Source organism: Phocoena phocoena, chromosome 3 (assembly GCF_963924675.1).
Source record: "Phocoena phocoena chromosome 3, mPhoPho1.1, whole genome shotgun sequence".
Lineage (NCBI taxonomy): Eukaryota > Metazoa > Chordata > Mammalia > Artiodactyla > Phocoenidae > Phocoena > Phocoena phocoena.
In genome coordinates, this window is record NC_089221.1 from 62,449,960 (window position 1) to 62,474,652 (window position 24,693).

The 24,693-nt window shown below is 38.3% G+C and overlaps 1 protein-coding gene and 1 non-coding gene across 4 annotated transcripts in view; both read left to right on the forward strand.

Moving 5' to 3' along the window:
* SCAMP1 (secretory carrier membrane protein 1) overlaps positions 1-24,693 on the forward strand; it is a 130,368-nt gene that overhangs the window by 26,146 nt on the left and 79,529 nt on the right. For all 3 annotated transcript variants that reach the window (XM_065875597.1, XM_065875596.1, XM_065875598.1), the window contains 3 exons: positions 19,736-19,834; positions 21,104-21,212; positions 23,405-23,533. In XM_065875597.1, coding sequence (XP_065731669.1) covers positions 19,736-19,834; positions 21,104-21,212; positions 23,405-23,533 — 337 coding nt within the window. The remainder of the gene's footprint in view (positions 1-19,735; positions 19,835-21,103; positions 21,213-23,404; positions 23,534-24,693) is intronic.
* On the forward strand, positions 11,059-11,131 carry TRNAG-UCC (transfer RNA glycine (anticodon UCC)). Its single transcript has one exon. It is a non-coding gene; the product is annotated as a tRNA-Gly (tRNA).

Genomic DNA, 24,693 nt, shown 5'->3' on the forward strand with positions numbered 1-24,693 from the left:
AAGCCGTCATTTATTTTAACAGCCTCTGTTTATGTGTAGCAGCTGCAACCCAGGCTGGGATCATCAAGTGTTCTTTGAGCATGTCAGTTTCAGGTTGAACCCTGTGAAATGGCCAATAAGTTGACCAGTTTTGACATGTAAAGATGGCAGTGTCGTATGGCTCAACCTTATAGTGAACTGTGAAAATGTATGAGATTGCAACTTGGTAGGAGTTGAAAGGGAGAAAAAGAAAAGCCCGGTATATATATTTTTTTTTAATTTTAATTTTTTAATTTATTTATTTTTTTAAACATCTTTATTGGGGTATAATTGCTTTACAATGGTGTGTTAGTTTCTGCTTTATAACAAAGTGAATCAGCTATACATATACATATGTTCCCATATGTCTTCCCTCTTGCGTCTCCCTCCCTCCCACTCTCCCCATCCCACCCCTCCAGGCTGTCACAAAGCCCCGAGCTAATATCCCTGTGCCTTGCGGCTGCTTCCCCCTAGCTATCTACCTTACTACGTTTGTTAGTGTGTATATGTCCATGACTCTCTCTTGCCCTGTCAAAACTCACCCTTCCCCCTCCCCATATCCTCAAGTCCGTTCTCCAGTAGGTCTGCGTCTTTATTCCTGTCTTACCCCTAGGTTCTTCATGACATTTTTTTTCCCTTAAATTCCATATATATGTGTTAGCATACGGTATTTGTCTTTTTCTTTCTGACTTAAGCCCGGTATATTTTATTCCACTATATGTAGTTTGATAATTTCTGGGGTGGGGGGTGGAGATGGGAACAAGACTGTTAAATTTGTTGGTAAAGAATAAAGGGAGGTTTTTATATAATTTTTTGGAAGATTTTACTAGCAAAAAATGTTTAACCTTTTTACAGTAGCAGCTTTAGATTATTCTTTTTAGAAGTAGTAAGGTTCTTCAACAAGTTTTCTACTCTGTGCCATCTGCTTTACCTGTATTATCTTATCGAATTCTTATAACAGCATTCAAAATGGGTATTTTTTGTTTCCTTTTACTGGTAAAGAATCTTAGACACAAGTCATCCAGCTAGTAAGTGGCAGAACTGGTTTATGTAACTCATCTTTTTTCTGTAAAGCTTTTGCCTTTTCCATTTTGTTAGTGCTGTCTTTAGAGACAGATGCCTAAGACAGATGCCGGTCTATGGAAAATTTCTCACGTAATTGGGATTTATAAAAATTTTACGAATTAGATATATCCAGGGAGGATAAAACAGAAATGTAAATTATGGTTCTAAATGTTGAGACTTTATAGTCAAGGAAAGTTTTTCTGAAAGAGAGTAGGTAGGCAATAATGAAAAGTCAGCTTACAACGAAACACTTCCTTAGATTTGATGAGTAAGGTAGTGTCAGAACCAGGAAAAATACTGTTACAAGAGCACTTAGGCATTTTCCACTGAACTTTTTACATGATGGAAAATACAGATGCAATAATTTAAAAATTCAAAATTCTTTTGTTTCATATATGTATGATTTTAGAAATTTGTCCCACCACTCCCCCCCGCACTGGGTTTTGCAGCTGTGACTATTTTCTAAGAGCAGACGTACTTGGATAATTGATGTAAGTGATATGTCAGAACTCAGTCCAGATACCATTTTAGTTGATTGTTGTTATCCATATTTTTCTTAGAAAAGTATTTGTGAAAATGAAGCTTCTAGATTGTTGCAGAAAGGTGTGGTGAGCTACTTGAGGTCAAGTAGGAAGACCCTTCAGCAGAATGAGCATATAAACTTAAGATTTTAGAAAGTTCCTGTCTTTTTAATTTTTTTATTAGGTTTCCTTTTATATTTAGTTTTCTGTTTGAATGGAAACTTTAAGGAAAGTAACAATTAAATATTTAAATAACTTTAATAATTTACATATTAATTCATTCTGTATTATAAATTCAGAGAAAGGAATCCTCATAAAACACCACATAGTTTAGACTTAGTCTGTTGGCAGTAGACTGGAAGGCTATTCAGTCGAAATGTGGTGGTCTGAATTGAGATGTGCTATAAAATGGAGGGTAGTCTTTGGTTATGAAATAATTTTTTTCTGTTTGAATTCAAAATGCATTTTACCACTGGAATTATGTTGAGCTTGGTGGGCAGCTTCCCTGGCCTGCCCTCTAACGCTTAATGCATAAATTACTAGAAGAATTAGCTCATCCTTGAGAACTGTTATGTATTTAGGGGGAATGTTTTCCTTTTAAATTAGGCAACAGTTTAAAATGCCTACTGCAGCTTGAGTCTCACTAGTTTCAGCCACTGGTGATGGCATTCACGGCTTCAGACAGGATGTCTTCTGGCGGGTGTTGAAGTACAGGGATAGGGAGACCTATGTGTCGGGGGGGTAGTGTGGTGCTGTTGATAAAATCCTTAGTGATGTTTCTCAGGGCCTAGTTTACTGTCATTTTTTTTCTTCAGGAATAGGTTGCTTGGTTCCTTTTCTGTTCTGCTAGTTGTTGACATATATGATCTCTGTCATATAAAGCAGCAATATCTGTAGAAGAACCAAGAGAAGAAAATTCCAAGTACTGGCATGCTCAAGTGGTCATTTCTGACCACAAAGGACATAGATAAATGCTTTATGTAAGTAAGAACTGCCTCTGACTAAGTTAATTCAGGACATGGAGTAGACTTAGAGTCATAAGACCTGGATTCTAATCTAGGCCTTGCCACTAATTCGTTGGTACCTTTAGACAAGCCATCTAACGTCTCTGGGCATCTTTTTTTTTTTTTTTCCTTCAATGTGTAACAGTGGAGGCAGAGAGGAAGATGTTGAGATAAATAATTTCTGATGTCAGCTTTTGTTTTGAAAATGGATAAAACTTTAACTCCAGGCACTGACTGGATAGTACATAGTAGCTTGCCTATTTTTAATACCACAAAAGCAATTTCTGTACTGTAATATCTGTCTTTCTTTTCCCTTGGCATGCATTTCTTTTTTTCTTTCTCCTTTGCTTCTTGTCTTTCTTGGAGCTCATTATCTGTCCCTTCCGAAACCATTCTTCTTTGTTTCTTGTCTTATTTAATGATAACTATTGCCTTCTGTTCTTCTAGTGTCATTGGCTGGAAGTACCTGAGTCGTCTTTGGCTCAAACAGCTTCTTTCCCTACATCTAATCAGTAGCCACGTCCTGTCATTTATACCTCCAGGAGATACTACCTGTCTGTCCTTTTTATTCCTACTAAACTGTCCTAATTCAGGTACTCATGTGAGATAATACAATGACCTGTCTACTTACCTGTCTCCAGTTTCTCTTCTTCAAATCAGTTTTTTGCACTATGACTAGAATTATTTTTTTAAGGCAAAGTTCAGATTAGGTCTTTTCTCCTTAGAAACGTGTGCATTGATTATGCATTGTCTACATAGTAGTGTGCCATGTGGGGCCTCCATGATTTGACTTAAGACTATCTTTTTTTATTTTTAATTTTTTATAGACTTTATTTTTTAGAGCAGTTTGAGGTTTACAGAAAAATTGAGCAGAAAGTAGAGAGTCTCCATAGACTTCTTCCCCAGAGTATCTGTTTAATCTTATCCTCTAAGGTGCCATTTGCTCCAGCTAAAGTCATCTACTTTCTAGCCCACAACCCCATTGAGACCACCTCCCTTAGGGCATTTATTGGTCATTGAATGGAGTAAAGAGACCCTGTGTGTGGTCATAATGCCTGGCTTCCCTCCTTTAATAGGCCAAGATGAACCTCTCATATTAGGTATATTCATTTTCTATTGCTGTGTAACAAATTACTAAAAATTCAGCAGCTTGAAAAAGCACACATTTATTATTTTATCATTTCTGTAGGTCAGGAGTTCAGGCACAGCTTAACTGGGTCATTTGTTCAGGATTTCACAAGGTTGTGATCAAGCTGTGATCTGGGCTGTATTCTCATCCAGAGGCTTGACTGGGGAAGAATCTGTTTCCAAGCTCATTCAGGTTGTTGCCAGAATTAATAACCTTGTGATTGGATGACTGGGGGCCCCAGCTTTTGGCTAGCTTTCCACTGGAGGCCACCTTCAGGTCATCGATGCTGTCTACAGTCCCTAGAGCCTGCATGGTTTCTTGCCACACAGGCTTCAACATCATTATTTCAGAGAGTCTGCAGAGAGTCTCTCACACTTTGCTACTAAGATGGAGTCCCTATATTACATAATGTAATCAAGGGAATGATATCCCATCACTGTTACCGAATTCTGTCGATTAGAAGCATGTCACAGGTCCTGCATACACTCAAGGAGAGGGTATTATATTAAGACATGAACACCAGGAGGGTAGAATCATTGAGGTTCACCTTAGGGTTTGTATGCCACACTGGGAATAAGATGGCACATTAGGGTTAGGACTGTATAACTTCAAATCTCTTCATGCCCATTTAAAAGGATCAAAGTGGAGCCTGCAGAACACTTATCCCTCCCTACCCTCAACACTTGACTGCCCTAAGTTTATCAGAACTAATCTCATTATGCCCTTGATTCCTGTTTATGTCATTCTCTACGAGAAGCCCCAGACTCCTCCTCATCTCCTGGATTTTAATCCTCACGATGCACTGCACGTTTCTTAGTCTGAACCCTTCTATTTCCTTAATTCCTGAAACTTGTGCTTTCTGGAAGTCAGAGTCCAACTTCATCAAAATCCCCTATATCTTTATCTTTTTCTCTGAATGTTTTACCCTTTGCTCTGTGGAAACTGGCCTTTCTGTGAGGACACTGCTTCCCCTGTAACCTTCTCCAAAACTAGCTGCTTTTTCTCTCACAGTTCTCAGACAACTGGGCATAAAATTGGGGTAGGTATTGTCTTTGTTTCTAGCTGCTTCTAGACGGTTTTCCTCCTTCCTGTCTAAAAGAAATCCCATGTCATCATTTGAATCTCATGTCATCAGATTATAATTGGGTCCCAGGTCTCGTTGTGGCTGTCATCTACTGATCTCTGAATTACTACACCTTATTTCTCTTTGTTTTCATTTCTTAATTTTAGTTCTTGCTTCACTATTACTCTTTCCAACACTATTCCTATTTTCTAATTTTTAAAAACATCTTTTCCCTACTCTATTATCCCCATCCACCATTATGTATTTCTTTTTTTTTGGCCACACTGTACGGCTTGCTGGATCTCAGTTCCCTGACCAGGGATTGAAGCTGGGCCATGGCAGTGAAAGGCCGGAATCCTAACCACTAGGTCACCGGGGAACTCCCCCTGAATGTCATAATTTTTTTTTTTTTTTTTTTTGGCCACACCATGCAGCATGCAGAATCCTAGTTCCCTGACCAGAGGTCGAACCCATGTCCCCTGCACTGGAAGCGTGGAGTTTTAACCACTGGACTGCCAAGGAAGTCCCCGCTGTCCTATTTTGAATTCTTAGTGGTGATCTTTCCAACGTCCTGCCTGTCAGTGCCTTAACCTCATCTCTTCCATTGATTTTTGCATTCCATGTTATCTCAAGTCACTCACTTCCGCTTCTTGTATCTTTTCGGTTACTCTTCTAGTTCCTCAATTTCAACACATCTTTCAGTTCCACCAGGACCTCTGGTTTGTTGATCCTACTATGTCACTGCCCTTTATCTACATCTTACTCTCTTCTCTCAGCCTAAATTCTACATCCAGTTACCATAATCACTCTCCATGTACTCTCAACTCCCTTGCCTTCCCCTCTCCCCCTTACTTTGACATGTCTTTTGGCTAGAAGCCAAGCCCTGGTTAAAGACAACTCTATACTCTCTGCCCTTACCTTGCAGCTAAATATGGAGAAACACATGTAAACATACTGAATGGCCTCATTTTTAGTTCATAACCAGCTCTAAGTTGTACTGAATGTCTTAGTTATTTAATTGTCCACTGTCTTCTTCTCTCTCCTCACCTTTTTTTTTTTCTCTCCTCATCTTTAAAATCTGTCCTCCTATCCTCATTCTCAGTTGATGACCTTACTTCTTATTTCACTGAGAAAATTGAAGCAACCAGTAGAGAACATCCACAGACTTCCACCGTCACGTCTACCTACCTACCAGCGTTTATACCCATGTGTTCTGTTTTCCTGCCTTTTACTTATAGATGAACTGTCTGTGCTTCTGTCTAAAGCCATTCCCTCTATTTGTGCAGTCGATTCCATGTACTTTCACTTAAGAACTTTGCTGAATTGCTCCTCTCCAACATCACTAGTTTTATCACTTTCTACTGGATCATTCACATCATCATAAAAACATGTTTTCTTCTGTTAGGAAAAAAAAATCACAAAAATTTATTCATTTAACAGCTTTATTAGATAATTAATATACCACATACTCATTTAAAGTGTACAATTAAATGTTTTTAGTGTAGTAATAGAGTTGTACAACCATTACCACATTCTAATTTTAGAATATTTTTGTATCTTCTACCCCTGAAAGAAACCCTGCATCCTTTATCAGTTACTTCACATTCCCCCCTCCCTCTCCAGCCATAGGCAAGTATATTTACTTTCTGTCTCTACAGATTTGCCTATTCTGGACATTTCATATAAATGGAATCGTAAAGTGTGTGGTCTTGTGCAACTGGTCCTTTTACTTAGCATGATGTTTTCAAGGTTCAACTATGTTGTGGCATATATCAGTACTTCATTCCTTTTTATGGCTTTTTATACCACATTTTATTTATGCATTCATTAGTTGATGGGCAGTTACATGGTTTCCAACTTTTGGCTGCTCTGAACCTTTGTGTACTAGTTTTTGTGTGGACTTGTGTTTTCATTTCTCTTGGATATATACATAGGAGTGGAATGGTAGGGTCATATGGTAATAATATGTTTAACTTTTTGAGGAACTACCAGGCTGTTTAACAAAGTGGCTGCACCAGTGGAGAAGGGTTCCAGTATCTTCACATCCTTGCCAAATTTGTTATTGTCTGACTTTTTACTTACAGCCATCTTAGCGGATGTGCAGTGATCTATCCTTGTTGGCTTTGGTTTGCATTTCCCTGATGGTTAATGATGTTGAACATTTTTTTTTTCATGTGCTTATTGGCCATTCGTATGTTACCTTTGGAGACGTGTCCAGATTCTTGGCTCATTTTAAAATTGGATTTTCTTTTTGATATTGAATATGTGATATTAGATACAGGTCGCTTGTGAAATAAGTGATTTGCAGATACAGTTGACCCTTGGACAAGGCAGGTTTGAACTATGGGGGTCCACATACGTGTGAATTCCTTTCACTAAATACATAGTACAGTACTGCACAATCAGTGGTTAATTGAGTCCCCGATGCAGAACCTCGGATGTGTGGGGCTGGCTCTAAAGTTATACGTGGATTTCCAGCTGTGTGGAGGATCAGTGCCTTACCCTTGCATTGTTCGAGTTATTTTCTCCGATTTTGTGGGGTGTCTTTTCACTTTCCTGATAGAGTTCTTTGACACACAGAAGTTTTAAATTTTGGTGTCACATTTGTCTATTTTTTTCTTTGGTTGCTTCTGTTTTTGGTATCATATGTAAGAAGCCATTGCCTAACTCAAGGTCATAAAGGTTTACTCCGAAGTTTTCTTCTAAGAGTTGTATAGTTTCAGTGCTTACATTTAGGTTTATGATCCATTTTGAATTAATTTTCATGAATGGTATGAGATAGGTTTCCAGCTTCTTTCTTTTGCATGTGGATATCCACTTGTTCTAGCACCATTTTTTGAAAAGACTCTTCTTCCGCGTTGGATTATTTTGGCACTCTTGATGAAAATCAATTGATGGTTAATGTAAGGGCGTATTTTGGGACTCTAAATTCCACTCTGTTGATCTGTGTCTATCCCTATGCCAGTCTCACACTGTCCTGATTACTGTAACTTTGTAACAAAACTTTATGTTAACCTTGTTTCCCTTTCGAGTCTAATTCTCACATCTCTGTCATTGAAAAACTTTCTCTGCTCCCAGTTGCTGCAGAACTCCTCTGAAGAGCTTTCTACTTCTCTTTCCCCTCAGCCCTTTCTCCTAAAGGATATTTCAGTAAGTCTTTTGCTACCAGCACTCCACCAAAACACACTCTTCAAGGTAGCCAATGACTTCCACGTTGCTAAATCCAGTGGTAAAACTGCAGTCTTACTCCATCTATCAGCACTGACAGTTGATCACTATCTCATTCTTAGAAAACTTTTTTCATGTGGCTTTCAGAGCACTTAAGTTTTTCCTTCTCCGTCTCCTTTGCTGATTTCTCTCCTTTCCCTGCCCCTTCAGCCCCAGTATCGGAGTGTGCCAGGAGTTAGGGTTTGCCTCTCTTCTCTATCCATGGCCACTCAAATGGTTATTTCATCCAGTCTTACAGCTTTAAATATTATCTACGTGCTGATGACTCCCAAATTTACATCTCCAGCACAGAGCTCTGCTCTGAACACCACACTCATGTATTCAGCTGCCTGCTAGATATGTCTACCTTGGATGTCTTAGAAACTGCAAAGTCAGCTTGTCTAGTACTGAACTGAGCCCCCTCCTTAGAAACCTGCCCGTTTTCAATCTTATTTCTATCCTGTTAGTTGTTTAGGCCAAAACCTTGGTGGTATTTCATTATTTCCATTTCCTTACACATCACATTTCTGTCAGGGAATCCTGTTGGCTCTCCCTTACAGATACATACAGATCTGATGCCTTATCTCCATAGCCACCACTTGGCTTGAGCTGCCATCATCCCTTGCCTGGATTACTACAGTGGTGGTTTCTTGACTACTCTCTCTCTCTCCACCTTTAATCTATTTTCAGCTCAGTAGCCAGCGTGATACCTTGAAAAAAAAAGTTAATCATTTCAGTCTCCTGCTTAGAACTCTTCACTAGCTTTTGATTTTTTTCCACAGTAAAACCAAGAGTCCTTAAAATAGCATATAATCCGGTCTTTAATATCTCTCACTCTTATCTCCTCACTCCTTCTTTGTGTATTCTTTCCCAGCACCCTGGTCTTCCTTAGGCCAGGCATTCTCCTGACTGTGTATTGGCTATTCCTTCTGCCTTAAATGGTCTTCCCCCAGATATCTGCACACCTGACTCGTTCACTTCCGTAAAGTTTTTGCTGAAATATTTGCTTTCTTAACCACCTTTGTAAAATTATCCCTACTCAGCTTATACTCACGACCTTTTTACCGTGTTCATTTTTTTTTGTTCCATAAAATTTACTGCCTTCTAAGATACTCTATAATGTATTTATTATATGTATTGTTTATCTTCCATTGCTAGATTGTAAGCTCCATGAGAGGTGGGATGTTTGCCTGTTGTGTTCATTAATGTCTCCCAAGTGTCTGTAATTGTTTGTGGCACATTGCAGTTGATCAATGAATGTTTGAACGTATGAATAAATATGTCTGGCTGCACCTCTCTTCCTTCATGTGCCTTTCTCTATTTGCGAACTCCCATTCTTGTATAGCCCTTCTTTCCTCCTATTACTTACCTCCTCCCCCAGTTACTCTAATCTTTAAGAGCCTTGTTTTGAAATGGTCATCTATTCAGATAAAATTATTTCTACTTGTCCTGATTCTGACATTAGTATGTTTAATTTTCACCACCCTTAATAATAAGGGAATCTGTGTTAGGCAGAGCCAAAATCAGTTCTGTCTGCTCTGTCAGAGACTGATAAGGTCAGTGGAAGCTGCAAAAAGTTTAAGGTTTCTTTTGGCAGTCTCTCGATTAGGTGAAAGAATAGACAGTGGTTTATAGAAACTGTAAACTTTGTTGCCTCAGAGGGGAGTTCTCAAATTTCAGGGTGTATAAGAATCACCCTGGAGAGCTTACTTAAAATGTGACCATCTTGAAAATGCAAACCCCTTCTCTTCAACCCCTGAGTTTTTGAATCAGTATGTCCACAGTGGGGCGTAGAGTTTGCATTTTCAGTAAGCACCAGGGCTTTCTGATGCAGGAGATCTATGAACACGTTAATTGCTTTAGACTTGGGTATACTTAGAAACATTATGTGTTCACAGATGGAAGAGAAAGAGCCGGAAAATGCAAGGAGAAATTTTCTTGAATAGGTGTTTCGAGTATGGAAGAAAACCAGGAAGGAGAACATATTTGTTGTATACATGAGAAGGACAACTTGTGGACCTCTCATTCCTCGAAGGGCTCTTATGTGCTCATTTATTTAATAATGAAACACCTTTGGAACTTCCAATGCAGAGAGCTCACTATATAACAGAAAAGTCTCTCCATAGTTGTGTTTCTTTGATTGTTATAATGTTCTTAATTCTATTGAGTGAAAATATATATTACTATAATTTTTAATCTGTTGATCCTGGTTGAGTTCTCCAAAGCCACACAGATAGGCAAACGTAGTAATGTAATTTGTGTTAAAATATAAATAATTATAACCATGTAAAGTATAACTTTTACAGAGATTTAAGAAATGTAGTCTATTCCTAACTTGTGAAATTTCATCCACCGTGGGAGAAGGACATACAGTCTTGCTCTGGCCAGAGCTCTGCCCCCGAGGTCACTCTCCTATTCTCCTGGCTTCTCTAAAGTTTTTTCTCTGTCTCCATCTTTGCACCTTCTGTACTTTTCTCAATACTTTAAGTTTTTCCCAGGGGCTTCCATAGCAGTGACAGACACAGTTTCAGGATTGTCAGGAGAAGAGCCTATCTTACTCTAGTACATCTAGGTGCACTAGAGTACTCTTTTTTTCTACAGATAGGTTGACTTTCCTTCTGTGTCTGCAGTTTTGATGAGTGTAAAATGAAGACGATATACTCAGGAGTGTCCAATGAGGCAGAAAGATACCACTTCTTACATCTCAAATATTTCTTCTGGTACTAAAGTAGAAGTTCCTTTAGTGAGGGTCTGTTGGTAGTAACTCTTTGAATATTTATAAATATTTATTATTTCACCTTAGTTCTCAAAAGCTAATTTCACTGGACTTAGAGGTCGGCATTGACAGTTTCTCTCATCAGTTTGGCGCATTCTACTTGGGATCCTATGGTTGCTGTAGAGAAAATAGCTCTCAGTCTTACTGGCATTCCTTTGTATAGGTATTGTGTCTTTTTTTTTTTTCCTTCTTTTTCTTCCAGTTTTATTGAGATATAATTGACATACGCCACTGTATAAATTTAAGGTGTGCAGTATAATTTGACTTACGGGAATTCCCTGGTGGTCCAGTGGTTAGGACACTGCACTTCCATTGTAGGGGGCACAGGTTCAATCCCTGGTCAGGGAACTTAGATCCCGCATGCGGTGTGGCCACAAAAAAAAAAAAAAATTTGACTTACATCATGCATTGGTTAGCACATCAAGTTTAGTGAATATTCATCTCATATAGATACAAAATGAAAGAAATAGAAAAAACTTTTTCCTTGTGATGAGAACTCTTAGGATTCACTCTCAACAACTTTCATGTATAGCATGACAGCAGTGTTAATTATATTCATCATGGTGTTCGTAACAGCCCTAGTGCCTGTTTATCTTACAACTGGGAGTTTGTACCTTTCGACTACTTTGATCCAATTCCCTGTCCCCCACCCCCTGCCTCTGGTAACCACAAACCTGATCTCTCTTTCTGTGTGTTTGTTTTTGAAGTATAATTGACCTACAACACTGTTTTAGTTCCTGTTATGCAACATAGTGATTCAGTATTAAATGATCACCACAGTCAGTCTAGTTACCATCTGTCACCACGTAAAGATATTACATAGTTATTGATTATATTCCCCACACTGTACATTTCATACCCTGACTCATATATTTTGTAGCTGGAAGTTTGGACCTCTTAATCTCCCTGACCTTTTTCTGTTTCCCCCCCGCCCCCGGCAACTTGCTGTTCTCTGTATTCATGAGTGTTTCTATTTTATTATTTTTGTTCATTTGTTTTGTTCTTTAGATTCCGCATATAAATGAACTCATACTGTATTTGTCTTCCTCTGTCTGACTCACTTCACTTAGCATGCCAGCCTCTAGGTCCATCCATGTCACAAATGGCTAGATTTCATTCTTTTTTATGGCTGAGAAATATTTGATTCTATATATGTACTGCATCTTCTCTATCCATTTGTCTGTTGATGGTTCTGGGCCTTCTGGTGGTCTGGGCTGTGTCCCATGACAGCTGGCCTACTGGTGGGCAGGGCCAGGTCCTGGCACTAATAAGCTAGAGAGAAGATTCCAGAATGGTGCTTGCCAGCACCAGTGTCCTCGTGACAGAATGAACTCCCCAAAACGGCTGCCACCAGCATCTACTGATATGTCCCCAGAGTGAGACCCAGCTGCCTCCTCCCTCTCTGGGAGGCTCTTCAAGAAGTAAGTGGGTCGACCCAGGCTCCTTTCAATTACTGCTTTTGCCCTGGGTCTCAGAGCAGGTGACATTTCGTGTGAGCCCTTTGAGAGAGGGGTCTCCGTTTCCTACAGTGCTCTGCCTCTCCTGAAAGCAAGCCCTTCAAAGCCAGATGTTCCAGGGGGCTCGTCCTCTCTGTGCAGGACTCCCAGGGTGGGGAGCCTGAGGTGGGGCTTGGACACCTCACTCCTTGCGGAGAACCTCTGCATTGCGATTATCCTCCCGTTTGTGGGTTGCCTGCGCAGGGGTGTGGGTCTTGACTATACTGCGACTCCGCCCCTGCTCCATGTCTTGCTGTGCCTCCTTCTTTATATCTTCAGTTGCAGAAGATCTTCTTTGCTGGTCTTCAGGTCGTTTCATCAATAGCTGCTCTGTAAATAGTTGTAATTTTGGTGAAGCTCGTAGGAGGAGGTGAGCTGAAGGTCTTCCTCCTCTCCCATCTTGGTCACACCCCCTTTCTCTTGACAGTTTTAAGATCTCTCATACTTAGGATTTGCTCTTTCACTATAGTGTGCCTAGGTGTTAACTTTTAAAACATCTGGTTTGGGTTTTGGAGTTTGGAGTCTTGAGAATTAGTGTCCTCACGTTCCCTTTGAACACTGACTCTCCCTCATTCTCTCTGTTTGCTTCCTGTGGAACTCTCAATTGTACCTTCTCACTCTATTCTCATTTCTCTTAAGCTCTCATATTTTCCTTTTTTTCATCTTTCTGCTACATTCTGTGCAGTTTCTTTCTTTTTCTCCTTTTTTTTTTTTTTTACATCTTTATTGGATCATAACTGCCCCACAGTGTCACGCTAGTCTCTGCTGTACAACAGAGTGAATCAGCCACATGTATACATATATCCCCTCCTTCCTGAACCTCCCTCCCGCTCTCCCCATCCCACCTCTCTAGGGGGTCACAAAGCACTGAGCTAATCTCCCTGTGCCATGCAGCAGCTTCCCACTAGCTATCTGTCTTACACATGGTAGTGTATATGTGTCACTGCTACTCTCTCACTTCTTCCCAGCCTCCCCTTCCCCCACCCCGTGTCCTCAGGTACGTTCTCTACAACCTGTGTGGTTTCTTTAGACACACTTCTGTTTCCCTAATTATCTCTTCATCTTTGTGTAGTCTGCTGTTTCACACTTGTCTATTAAATTTATAATTCTAATTATTATAGTTTTCATTTCTGTAAGTTCCATTTGTATCATTTTAAAAGATATTTGGTCAATTCTTATAGTCTCTTGTTGCCTAGTCATGCGTTTATTACCTTCTTTTATTTCTTTATTAAGCATATCTATTTTATATTTTGCATCTGATAATTCCAGTATCTCTGACCTTACTTTGTAGTTTGTATATCTGTGGATCCTTGCTCATGGTGGCTTACTTCCTTCTGTGTTTAAGTCATAAGCCAATGTTACTTGGAACTTGAGCTGTGAAAATTCTTTGAAGCCTGGTATTTTTTTGTTTTTTAATTTTTATTTATTATTTTTGGCTGTGTTGGGTCTTTGTTGCGGTGCGGAGGCTTTCTCTAGTTGCGGCGAGCGGGGGCTACTCTTCGTTGCGGTGCGCGGGCTTCTCATTGCGGTGGCTTCTCTTGTTGCAGAACACGGGCTCTAGGTGCACGAGCTTTAGTAGTTATGGCACGTGGGCTCAGTAGCTGTGGCTTGCAGGCTCTAGAGTGCAGGCTCAGTAGTTGTGGTGCACGGGCTTAGCTGCTCTGCGGCATGTGGGATCTTCCCGGACCAGGGCTTGAACCTGTGTCCCCTGCATTGGCAGGCGGATTCTTTTTTTTTCTTGTTTTTAAACATCTTTATTGGGGTATAATTGCTTTACAATGGTGTGTTAGTTTCTGCTTTATAACAAAGTGAATCAGTTATACATATACATATGTTCCCATATGTCTTCCCTCTTGCATCTCCCTCCCTCCCACTCTCCCTATCCCACCCCTCCAGGCTGTCACAAAGCACCGAGGTAATATCCCTGTGCCTTGCGGCTGCTTCCCCCAGCTATCTACCTTACTACATTTGTTAGTGTGTATATGTCCATGACTCTCTCTCGCCCTGTCAAAGCTCACCCTTCCCCCCCCATATCCTCAAGTCCGTTCTCCAGTAGGTCTGCGTCTTTATTCCTGTCTTACCCCTAGGTTCTTCATGACATTTTTTTCCCTTAAATTCCATATATATGTGTTAGCATACGGTATTTGTCTTTTTCTTTCTGGCAGGCGGATTCTTAACCCCTGCGCCACCAGGGAAGCCCTGAAGCCTGGTTTTAAAGTGTGTTCCTCTACTTTGCCAGGTACTTGAGGTCACTACCAACCTGGGATATCTGGAAATGAAAATTTCAACTTGGAATATTTTATCTGTATTGGTAGTGTAAAACCTGGCCCCAAGTCTGCAAGGTGGTAGGTTTATGATTAGGAGTTCTCAGGGAAGATTCCTTTTTTTTTTTTTTTCTCCTTCCCTATCCAGAGTCAAGGGCAAGACAGGCAAGTATTCATACTGTTTCTTTGGGTGAAGCTGCTTTTCTGCTTATCCACTGAGAATGTTGCTTTTTAGGAAGTCCTGGCTTTATGCGGTGATCACAGATTGATTTTACCTTATACGGACTCCCAAGCTTTGTCTCCAGCTTATTGAATCCTGGTGATTTTGTTAGTGGTATGGCATCAAGGCTCTTCTTTGGATTTGTGGTTTTTCCTACTTTCTGCCCTCTCAGGATTTCCTATCAGCTTAGTCATGTATTTACAATATTATTTAAATGAAATTTGATTCAGCATTTTTAGGTACTGCGTGTCAGGGGTGTCACTACAGATGTGTGGTCTGCTGTGTTGCCATAAAGGGAAGTGTTTAGTGGATTGTTTTAATTTTCTTTTTGTTCATATGTGCAGAAGTGAAAAGTTGGAAAAGAATTTGGAGCCATCATTAGAATAGGTCTTTAATAATGATGACAAGAGCTATACTTGGCTTGAGGTGGCTAATCATGTATGTTGTGGCTGATGAAAATACTGGGTTCCAGAGCTGGACAGAGATTTAGCTTGCATTGGCAAACTTGAAGAAATTGCCAGCTATCAGGTTAATATCAGTGGTATTAGAGATTTGTGCTTCTCCAATAATTCTCATGATTGCTATACCACAAGCAACTATTACCTCGAATATATCAAATACTAGCTCTAAACTAGCCTTCATTCTTATCTGGTAATTCTTTATACTTAATACTTCATTTGTTACTTAAAGCAGTAAAGAATTTATAGTATGGTTTTAGCTGGGTAAATTCTTGAGTAATTTCTGTGTGCTTTTCCTGAAGTGTGCTGCCAAACTAACTTTGCCAGGTGTTTTATTCGGTCATTGTTTTGTTGTTGCCACTTATTTAAACCAAGAGAGTGATACTTTAGGGCCATGATTTTCTAGTTGGAGAATAGTTAGGATTGATCAGCTTCAGTTTTTCTGCTTATTAATATGAAATATTGGAGTGAGAGAACAGGCAATTGGAATAGAGAATTTACAGTTCTTTCGGTGATAAAAAATTATAGTGGAGATAAAAATACAAGAAAAAGCTTTACATCTCACTCTTCAGCAACAATCACTGTTAACATATTGATACATTTTAAAGTAAAAAATTGGGATTATACTGTCTATACAGTTTTGTTTTATAACTTATAATTTTTTAATGTATTTTATTTTTGGCTGCATGGAGTCTTGGTTGTGGCATGCGGGATCTTTTGTGGTGTGCAGCTTCTCTCTAGTTGTGGCACGCGGGCTCAGTAGTTGTGCTCAGTAGTTGCAGCACGCGGGCTCTCTAGTTGTGGTGCGCGGGCTCCGGAGTGCATGGGCTCTGTAGTTGTGGCACGTGGGCTCTCTAGGTGTGGCTCACATGCTCAGTAGTTGCGGCACGTGGGCTTAGTTGCCCCACAGCATGTGGGATCTTAGTTTCCCGACCAGGGATCGAACCCGCGTCGCCTGCATTGGAAGGCGGATTCTTAATCACTGGACCACCAGGGAAGTCCCATAACTTATAACTGATACAAGCTTTCCCCATTTCATATTCTTTCAAAACTTTTAAATAGCTGCATAATATATTCTCCTATGGGTGGATCATAATTTAATTTATATTTTATCTACTGTTGGACATTTGGGGGTATTTCTAACTTTCTTTTGCTTTTACAAATAATGCTGTAGGGAGTACTTTGGCATACACACATTTGTGCATACCTTGGATTATTTCTGTATATTTTTTAAGAGTAGCTATTTATGGGGCTTCCCTGGTGGTGCAGTGGTTAACAATCTGCCTGCCAATGTAGGGGACACGGGTTCAAGCCCTGGTCCGGGAAGATCCTACATGCTGCAGAGCAACTAAGCCCGTGTGCCACAACTACTGAGCCTGTGCTCTAGAGCCCGCGAGCCACAACTCCTGAGCCCGTGTGCCACAACTACTGAAGCCCGCATGTCTAGAGCCCGTGCTCCACAACAAGAGGAGCCACTGCAATGAGAAGCACGTGCACCACAACGAAGAGTAGCCCCCGTTTGCTGCAACTAGAGAAAGCCCGCACTCAGCAATGAAGACCCAATGCAGCCAAAAAAAAAAAATATATATATATATATTTATAAAAAAAAGAAGAGTAGCTATTTATGGGTCATAGGGTATAAATACTTAAATGCCTCTTAAACATGATGTCAAATTGTGCTCTGGGATTATTATATGAACTAGTTTATATTCCCATTATCAGTGTGTGAGAAATGCCCATTTTACCACATCTTTCCCAAAATGTGGTAGTAGTCTTTAATCATTTAAAAAATAAATTAGGTGAAAGTTGAATTTCTTTGATTACTGGTGAGGTTGACATTTTGAATATATTTTTTGTTTTTATACATTTTTTTTAATATACATTTTTAAATTAATTTTATTTTTGGCCGCTTTGGGTCTTCGTTGCTGTGTGTGGGCTTTCTTCTAGTTGCGGTGAGCGGGGGCTACTCTTCATTGTGGTGCGCGGGCTTCTCATTGAGGTGGCTTCTCTTGTTGCGGAGCACGGGCTCTAGGCACACAGGCTTCAGTAGTTGTGGCATGCGGGCTCAGTAGTTGTGGTTCACGGGCTCTAGAGTGCTCAGTAGTTGTGGCACACGGGCTTAGTTGCTCCGCGGCATGTGGGATCTTCCTGGACCAGGGCTCGAACCCGTGTCCCCTGCATTGGTAGGCGGATTCTTAACCACTGCCCCACCAGGGAAGTCAGGTCATCTATATTCTATGTACTGTATTATTTCTAATATCTTTATAGTTTCCTTGTTTTTTTCTTTTTGCATTGAACTTTAATCCATTTGGAATTTATTCCAAGTAAATTGTTAAGATATGGGATCTGATTTTTTTTTCTCCCAAACATTTAAATAATTGTCCCAGCACCATTTATTGATATCTTTTCTTTTCCCACTGATTTGAAAAACTGTCTTGATCATATGCTTTAATTTTTATATACATCATCATTGTGTATATACAGTGATGAGTGATATGAGTGATATGTCACTGTTTTTTTATATTTCTTGATTACTAGTAAGGTTGAACCATTAGTTCCTATGTTTATTGGCCATTCCTGTTTTCTCTTCTTTGTTTTGCCTGTTCAGATATTTTGCCCTTTTTCCTATTAGTAGTTTGTATTTTTATGGATTTGTAACAGTTCTTCCTGTATTCTGAGTAGCAATACTTTTTGTTAAATCTATTATAACCAATTTTTCCTAGTCTGTTATTTGACTTTTCACTTTGACAGATTCAACTATACTGAAATTTAATAACAATCTTAACTTTATGGTTTATGTGCTTGCTAACCTTAATTTTACAAATACTTATTGATCATTTACTGTGTTCCAGGCACTGTTTTAGGTACTTGGGATACAACATAGATAGGATACACAAAGATTTCTATAGCTTATATTTGAGAAGCTCTTATGTACCCTGAGTTCATGAAAATATTCATGTATATTTTTTTCCTAAAAGTGCTTAAAGTTTGCTTTTTCACTTTTAAGTCATTCATCCACCTGGAATTTATTTTTGTATGTAATGTCAAGTAGGAAATCTAGTTTAATTGTTCCATCTGGTTAACCAGTTATCTCAGAACCATTTATTAACTAATACATTATTTCTCCACTGTTTTGTGGTGTGACCTCTGTTGGGTATCAAGTTTTTGGGGGTTTGTTTCTGTCTCCCTACTGTTTATTGGTATATTTCTTATCTTTGGCATCTGTACCACACTGTTCATTACTATATTAAGTCTTGATATTATAGGTTTGCCTACCTTACTCTTCTTCAGAATTGTTTGACCTATTCTTAGCTCTTGGCATTTCCATATGAATTTTAGAATCAGCTGTACTCCATTTATATCTTTGGTTGTGTCTGGCTTCCTTTTCAGGGCTGCTGTTTGCTGTGTCAGAATAAAATCAAGCTGCATTGGTGGTGTCTTCTGACTTTAATAGTTCTTCTGATCTTTGAACTTCCCTTTGCAGCTGCTTGCTTGTATGTTTTCTCTCTCTCTCTCTTTTTTTTTCTTTTCCTTTCCCTTTCTTCTTGTCCTATTTTTCTTATGGCCATTTTAAAGAATGCTTAAAATTATTTTCTAACTGAAAAAAATAGTATAATGGGGAGAGAAGGCAATTAATAGAGAAGTGTATAAAGCAAAAGGTGCAAATCCCTTTGATAGTTTGCTAAGACATCCCAGAGATTTTTCTGGACATATACAAATGTGTGTTCATAAAAGAAAAATATTTGGTCATATGCATGCTGTTCTGTAGTTGGCTTTATTTCATTTAGTATTTAAAAGGGCATTCTCCTGTAGAACTAACAAATTCCTTTTGATGACTGCATTGTACATATATATATATATATATATATATATATATATATATATATATATATATATATATAGTAATTTAACCAATTCCCCTTTGATGGATTTGTAGATATCTACCTACTGTTTGAACTTGCAGCTACTTTCACGTACTGTTGATCATCACTGGCAAAGTGGAGGTTCTGCAGTTTATTTTCCATCTCCCTAATGTCTCCCCTCTTATTCTTCTCAAGGAGTATTAGTGGGGTTCTGCCAGGACCTCTGCTATTTACTTTTTAAGGGCACTGGCACATAGCTTTGTTAGGTGGGAAGAGTTGACAGCCTAGTTGACAGTTAACCTTGGTGTAAATTCTTCAGTTTGGTGCTATCTGTATTTTACTAAAAAAACATACTTGAAGGTTTTTTGTTTTCGTTTTGTTTTGTCTTGAATGCATAGTGTTCTGGAGGAGAGTGCTAACAGTGTCGTGTTAGAGGTAGCAGCCACATTGAAGAGTTAAGAAATGAGTGAGCTTGAGAAATTGGAGATGAAGAGCTTCACTAGCTCTTCACTGCACACTGGCTTATGAGAATTCAGGGGAGGAAGTGAGGCAGTTCTTGCCACTTTGGTTTTTATTAGTGTTACACTTTTTGAAAGAAGTTGAAGTTGGATTTCTATGTTACGTAATTTGTCCTTTTCTTAATCTTCCTAGCCTCCACCGGGCAATGTGAAAATGCCTAACGTACCCAGTACACAACCAGCAATAATGAAACCAACAGAGGAACATCCGGCTTATACACAGATTGCAAAGGTTAGTTCATGTTACGTGTGTAAATTCATATTGGAAATTACAATATCAATAACATTTGCTTTCAGAGCAAAATAATTCTTTGTATAGTGCATTCCTTATTGTTTAATTTTTAACTCACTTTTGAGTCTGGTTTAGCTAGCTTCTCAATCCTATAATACTCATACCTCTTTTTCAGCTTATAGCATTTGCTTTGCTCCATTATTAGCAGTTATTGAATTCATTCATCATCTTGGTGTATAATTTGTGTAGAGAAATTTTTATTGCTTTTGGTCTCACGTTTTAATGCAAAATTCCATTAAAGTAACAATGATATATCAATAGATATTATTGGAAGAGAGTTATGATGGCTGAGCAAAGCACAGTGGTAGGAAGTAGGAGGTGGCAAAAATACCAAGAAAAAAGGAGATGAATAGGATGCCTGGTATTACATAAAGTCAGATGGAGTTATAAACCAGAATTTCTTAACCATATCCTCCTTTCACTTCATTATCTTATAAAATATAAGATATTATATGATATTCCTGCCTTGGGAACCTTAAGTACCATTTAACCCAATTCATAAGAGCCAATTCAGTTGCCCTTTTCTCCATCTGTCTCTTTTCCTCAGCTGTTCTCTTTGTCTCAGTCCCTCACTGTCATTTAGGCACAGAGTTCACCTTAATTTCATTTTCCCAATTACCTTACGATTTTTTTTAAACATCTTTATTGGAGTATAATTGCTTTACAATGGTGTGTTAGTTTCTGCTGTATAACAAAGTGAATCAGCTATACATATACATATATCCCCATATCTCCTCCCTCTTGCGTCTCCCTCCCACCCTCCTTATCCCACCCCTCTAAGTGGTCACAAAGCACCGAGCTGATCTCCCTGTGCTATGCGGCTCCTTCCCACTAGCTATCTATTTTACATTTGGTAATGTATATATAAGTCCATGCAACTCTCTCACTTCATCTCAGCTTACCCTTACCCCTCCCTGTGTCCTCAAGTCCTACCTTAGAATTTTAACTGCTTTTACTGACAGAATTTTTTCTTGTCCTAATGGGCCCAACATTTCTACCGTGGGTTTTCATAACCAGAAGGCCAAAATGGGCCAAATATTTCCATAATATTTTCTGAAATTGTAATTTTTAGTGAATTCCTATATTGTGGAAAGAGCATTTGAATTAGGTTTCTAGCATAGTAGAGAAGTAGGAGTATAGTAGAAGTAGAAGTAGAAATATTGCTGTATTTTATGCTTCTGACAATGTATTCCCTTATTTTTTGTTTAGGAGCATGCCTTGGCCCAAGCTGAACTTCTTAAACGCCAGGAAGAACTAGAAAGAAAAGCAGCAGAATTAGATCGTCGAGAACGAGAAATGCAAAATCTCAGTCAACATGGTAATATCCAAAGAAATTTCAAATAAAAATAACTTTAAAATTCTTTAAAATTTTAAGCTTTTGCACTAGCTCTAGATCATTTGGTTTGTGGATATAAAACTCTGCCCTGTTATTCTAGCAAGGAGGTCAGACATGGCAGATTTTCTACCTGATGCTCTGTGGCTCTCTGATCTTGGCTGATTTACATAGTGTTTTGATAGATTAGAACAGTGTTAGCCTCTGAATGCAAATATGATGATTTTGGTTTATTGTAAGGTCAGGAGTCTTTGATTCTACTCTTGGGCCTTTACCTCGGTCTGTTAAAGCTTTATGAGCACATGGGAGTGTGCCCTATGTTTGACTGCATTTAACTCTTAACTTCTAGTTTATTCAGACCAGTTTCAAATTAATCTGCCCCTGTCCTCACAAGTATATCCGTATATGTCAAACCAAGTTTAAAAAAAAAAAAAAAAAAAGCATCTGTGGTGAGGTGACTCTAGGAAGCCTGGGGTATTCTGATGATGCCAAAGAAATAAGTAAGTGGTGAATTTTGATTACGTCCTATGAAATTCATTCAGGCTGTGACTACCAAAGGTCACTTCAAGGGAGTAGCTTAGGGAAAGCTAGCAAGTGTCTGGGTAAGAAGCGATGAGAGAACTAGGCAAGTCATTGTGAGTATGTCTGGATAGTGATGGAGTGACAATGTTAGGACAGTGATAACATTCAGTGATACTGAACTATTTCTTCCTTATCCTAGAATGTGTAAGTCTAGGGCCTCATGAGGACACATTTATCCTGGGCCATTTTCTTGCTTCCAACATCAGAGACAGCATCTGTGAAAGGAGAAACTAGAGGTTTAATTGAGATCAATATTTCTAAAATACATGTAACGAAAATCTGTCCTGTTCCCTTAGCTTTGACTAATACAAATTACTTCTATGAGAGATGTTTTAGTAAATGAAGTAGTTATGAAGTGTGGTAAATTAAGAGACTTGCCGTATGTTATACACTTAAGTACTTTTCATCTGTTAGCTCACTTCATCCTCAGTACAATTCTGTGAAGGGTGGTGAGTTCTTCTCACTTTACAGATGTAGAAACAAAGTCTTCAGCACGTTGGATAAGTTGCCCAAGCCCTCCTAGCCAGTAAGTGTCTAGGAGCTTCTATTGATAGTTTCAGAGCCTTTGTTCTTTACTACTCTTCTCTGCTTCTCGAGTAGTATGAGACTTGTATGAGAAATGAAAGAACAACATGTAGTTTGAAAAGAATGATAAAACAGTGGAGGCATGTTGGGAAGAGTCAGAAATAGAGGACGCTTTTTTCCCACTATGAAGAATTTCCTGGTCTATGAAAAAGTATGTAAAATCTAATCTTTGTAAGTGTGGGATATAATATCTAAAATGAGAAAATGGCCTTTAGGTGCTATTTTTACTCTCTGTTTTCAATGTTTTGACTTCTTTAATTTTAGTTTTTTATTTCCCCACACCACTTCCCAAGCCTTATTTTCAGTCTAGTTTCTTTAAATAGACACATTTTCTCTCCTTACACATGGAATTTGTTTTTTCTCTAGGTTTTTGAAGGTGCTATAATTCCTCAGCTTCTTTCTCATGACTGTTTTGTATTTTCACATAGTTTTATGCTTTTCTTACATGTGTCTTTTGGACATTATTTTTTTCAGACTTGGAGATTTCCAAATTTGATTCTTTGGTACTGGTTATCTTATGTTTCTTCATGGAGTTAACAGTAGAAAACTTGAAAGATTCAGAAGCTGGTCTTCCCTCTCCACATGCGTTAGGAGTTATATTTAAAGATTGAAGACGTGGAGGAGGAAATCTGTAGGGACTTAAAAACTTCATGGCCTTCATGTGAGAGCCAGAGTCTTGGGACTTTGAAATAAATCTCTTTTTAGGGCAGAGTCACAGGATATGTCCCTGTGCTCTTTTTTCTTTTCTTGTTTCAACTTACATAAGTGGTATGACACTGGAAAATTATTTTACCATGTAATGAGTTCTAAATTGATATTTTGGGAAAAGTTTTAAAAATAAAAAGCTTGGTTTTCAGAGTTGTAGGAATGTAGAGATACAGTGTTATATTTTTGAAACACCTATTAAAAGAATAGATAATATTCTTCTTTATTATGAAACAAATAATTACATGCAAAAAGAATAGCACATATTTGTCCTTATATAAATAACTTTGTTTTTTTATTTGCAGGGAGAAAAAACAATTGGCCACCTCTTCCTGACAATTTTCCTGTGGGACCTTGTTTCTATCAGGATTTTTCTGTAGACATTCCTGTAGAATTCCAAAAGACAGTAAAGATTATGTACTACTTATGGATGTGTGAGTATAGAACAAATTATATATTTATTTTAAAAAGTTTATATTTTATTGTCAAAATCTACTTTTTTAAAACTCATATAAGGGTAGTATCATAAATTGGTCTTTTCCTATAGATATTTTAATTTTGAGTTTATCATGTCGTATTTAGGTATGTCAAAATTGTATACTATGTGACAATCTAAGTTCTTAGCTGAGGAAGACCTATATATTGAGAACTGGCATTCTTTTGAGGAAAGGACTTCCCTATCATACAGTAGAATTTTCAATGATCCTTTCTCCCTGCAAAATGTTATCGAGGCAATATTTGCTTTGAAAAAAATTACTCATGATTTTTATGCAAATGAAGGCTATTAAAGCATTATGACTTTTTAAAAGGGGCATAAAATATTGAAATATTATAAACTATTTTTCTTAGAGCTTTGAGCACAATTTACTTTTCATTTTCAAGTGGTGAGGAATCCTTTTATTATTGGAAGTGCCTAATTAATATAGGATGTTTCATTAAATAGAACGTTAGGACATACATTTTAGGCTGTGATGTTCACATTGCTTTGAATATAATTATGACACATGGAATATTAAAACTAAATGTCAATCTGTTACCAGTTTTTTGTATGTACACAGAATTCCCACTTACTCTGTTGCATTTTTATTCCAAACAGCAGTCTCAGCCCCATTTAACATCATTGTGTCAGTAGGAGAGGTAGCTGTCATGACTTCTCATCTGCACAGTTGCTGGGTTAATGGACACATTGTGGAGTAAACTCTCGTTGGAGGAAATTTGTATGTTCTTACTGTATGATTAGGGAGCCTCCCTCCACCAAGTATATGAGATCATTTTCCTCAAAATCTTTTAGGAGTATTCTGCACATTTGTGAAACTGCTTTGGAATATGAGAAATGATTCCTTATGGATAGTACATTTTTAACTCTTAGTTTCTTTTGAGTTATGTTGTTAATCTGATTTCTTTGGTTAATCCTGAGTGTCAGTAGTATTACATATTTTTATTTTTAAAGGTTTTGATTTCATATATGTCCATACTAAACAACTCATATTTTATTTAATCAATAAATCATAAAATATATGTAGATTATAAAATAATTATTTTCTTAATGAGCAGAAATTGGCCTCACATTTTAAGTATAAGTTCTTTGACTTTA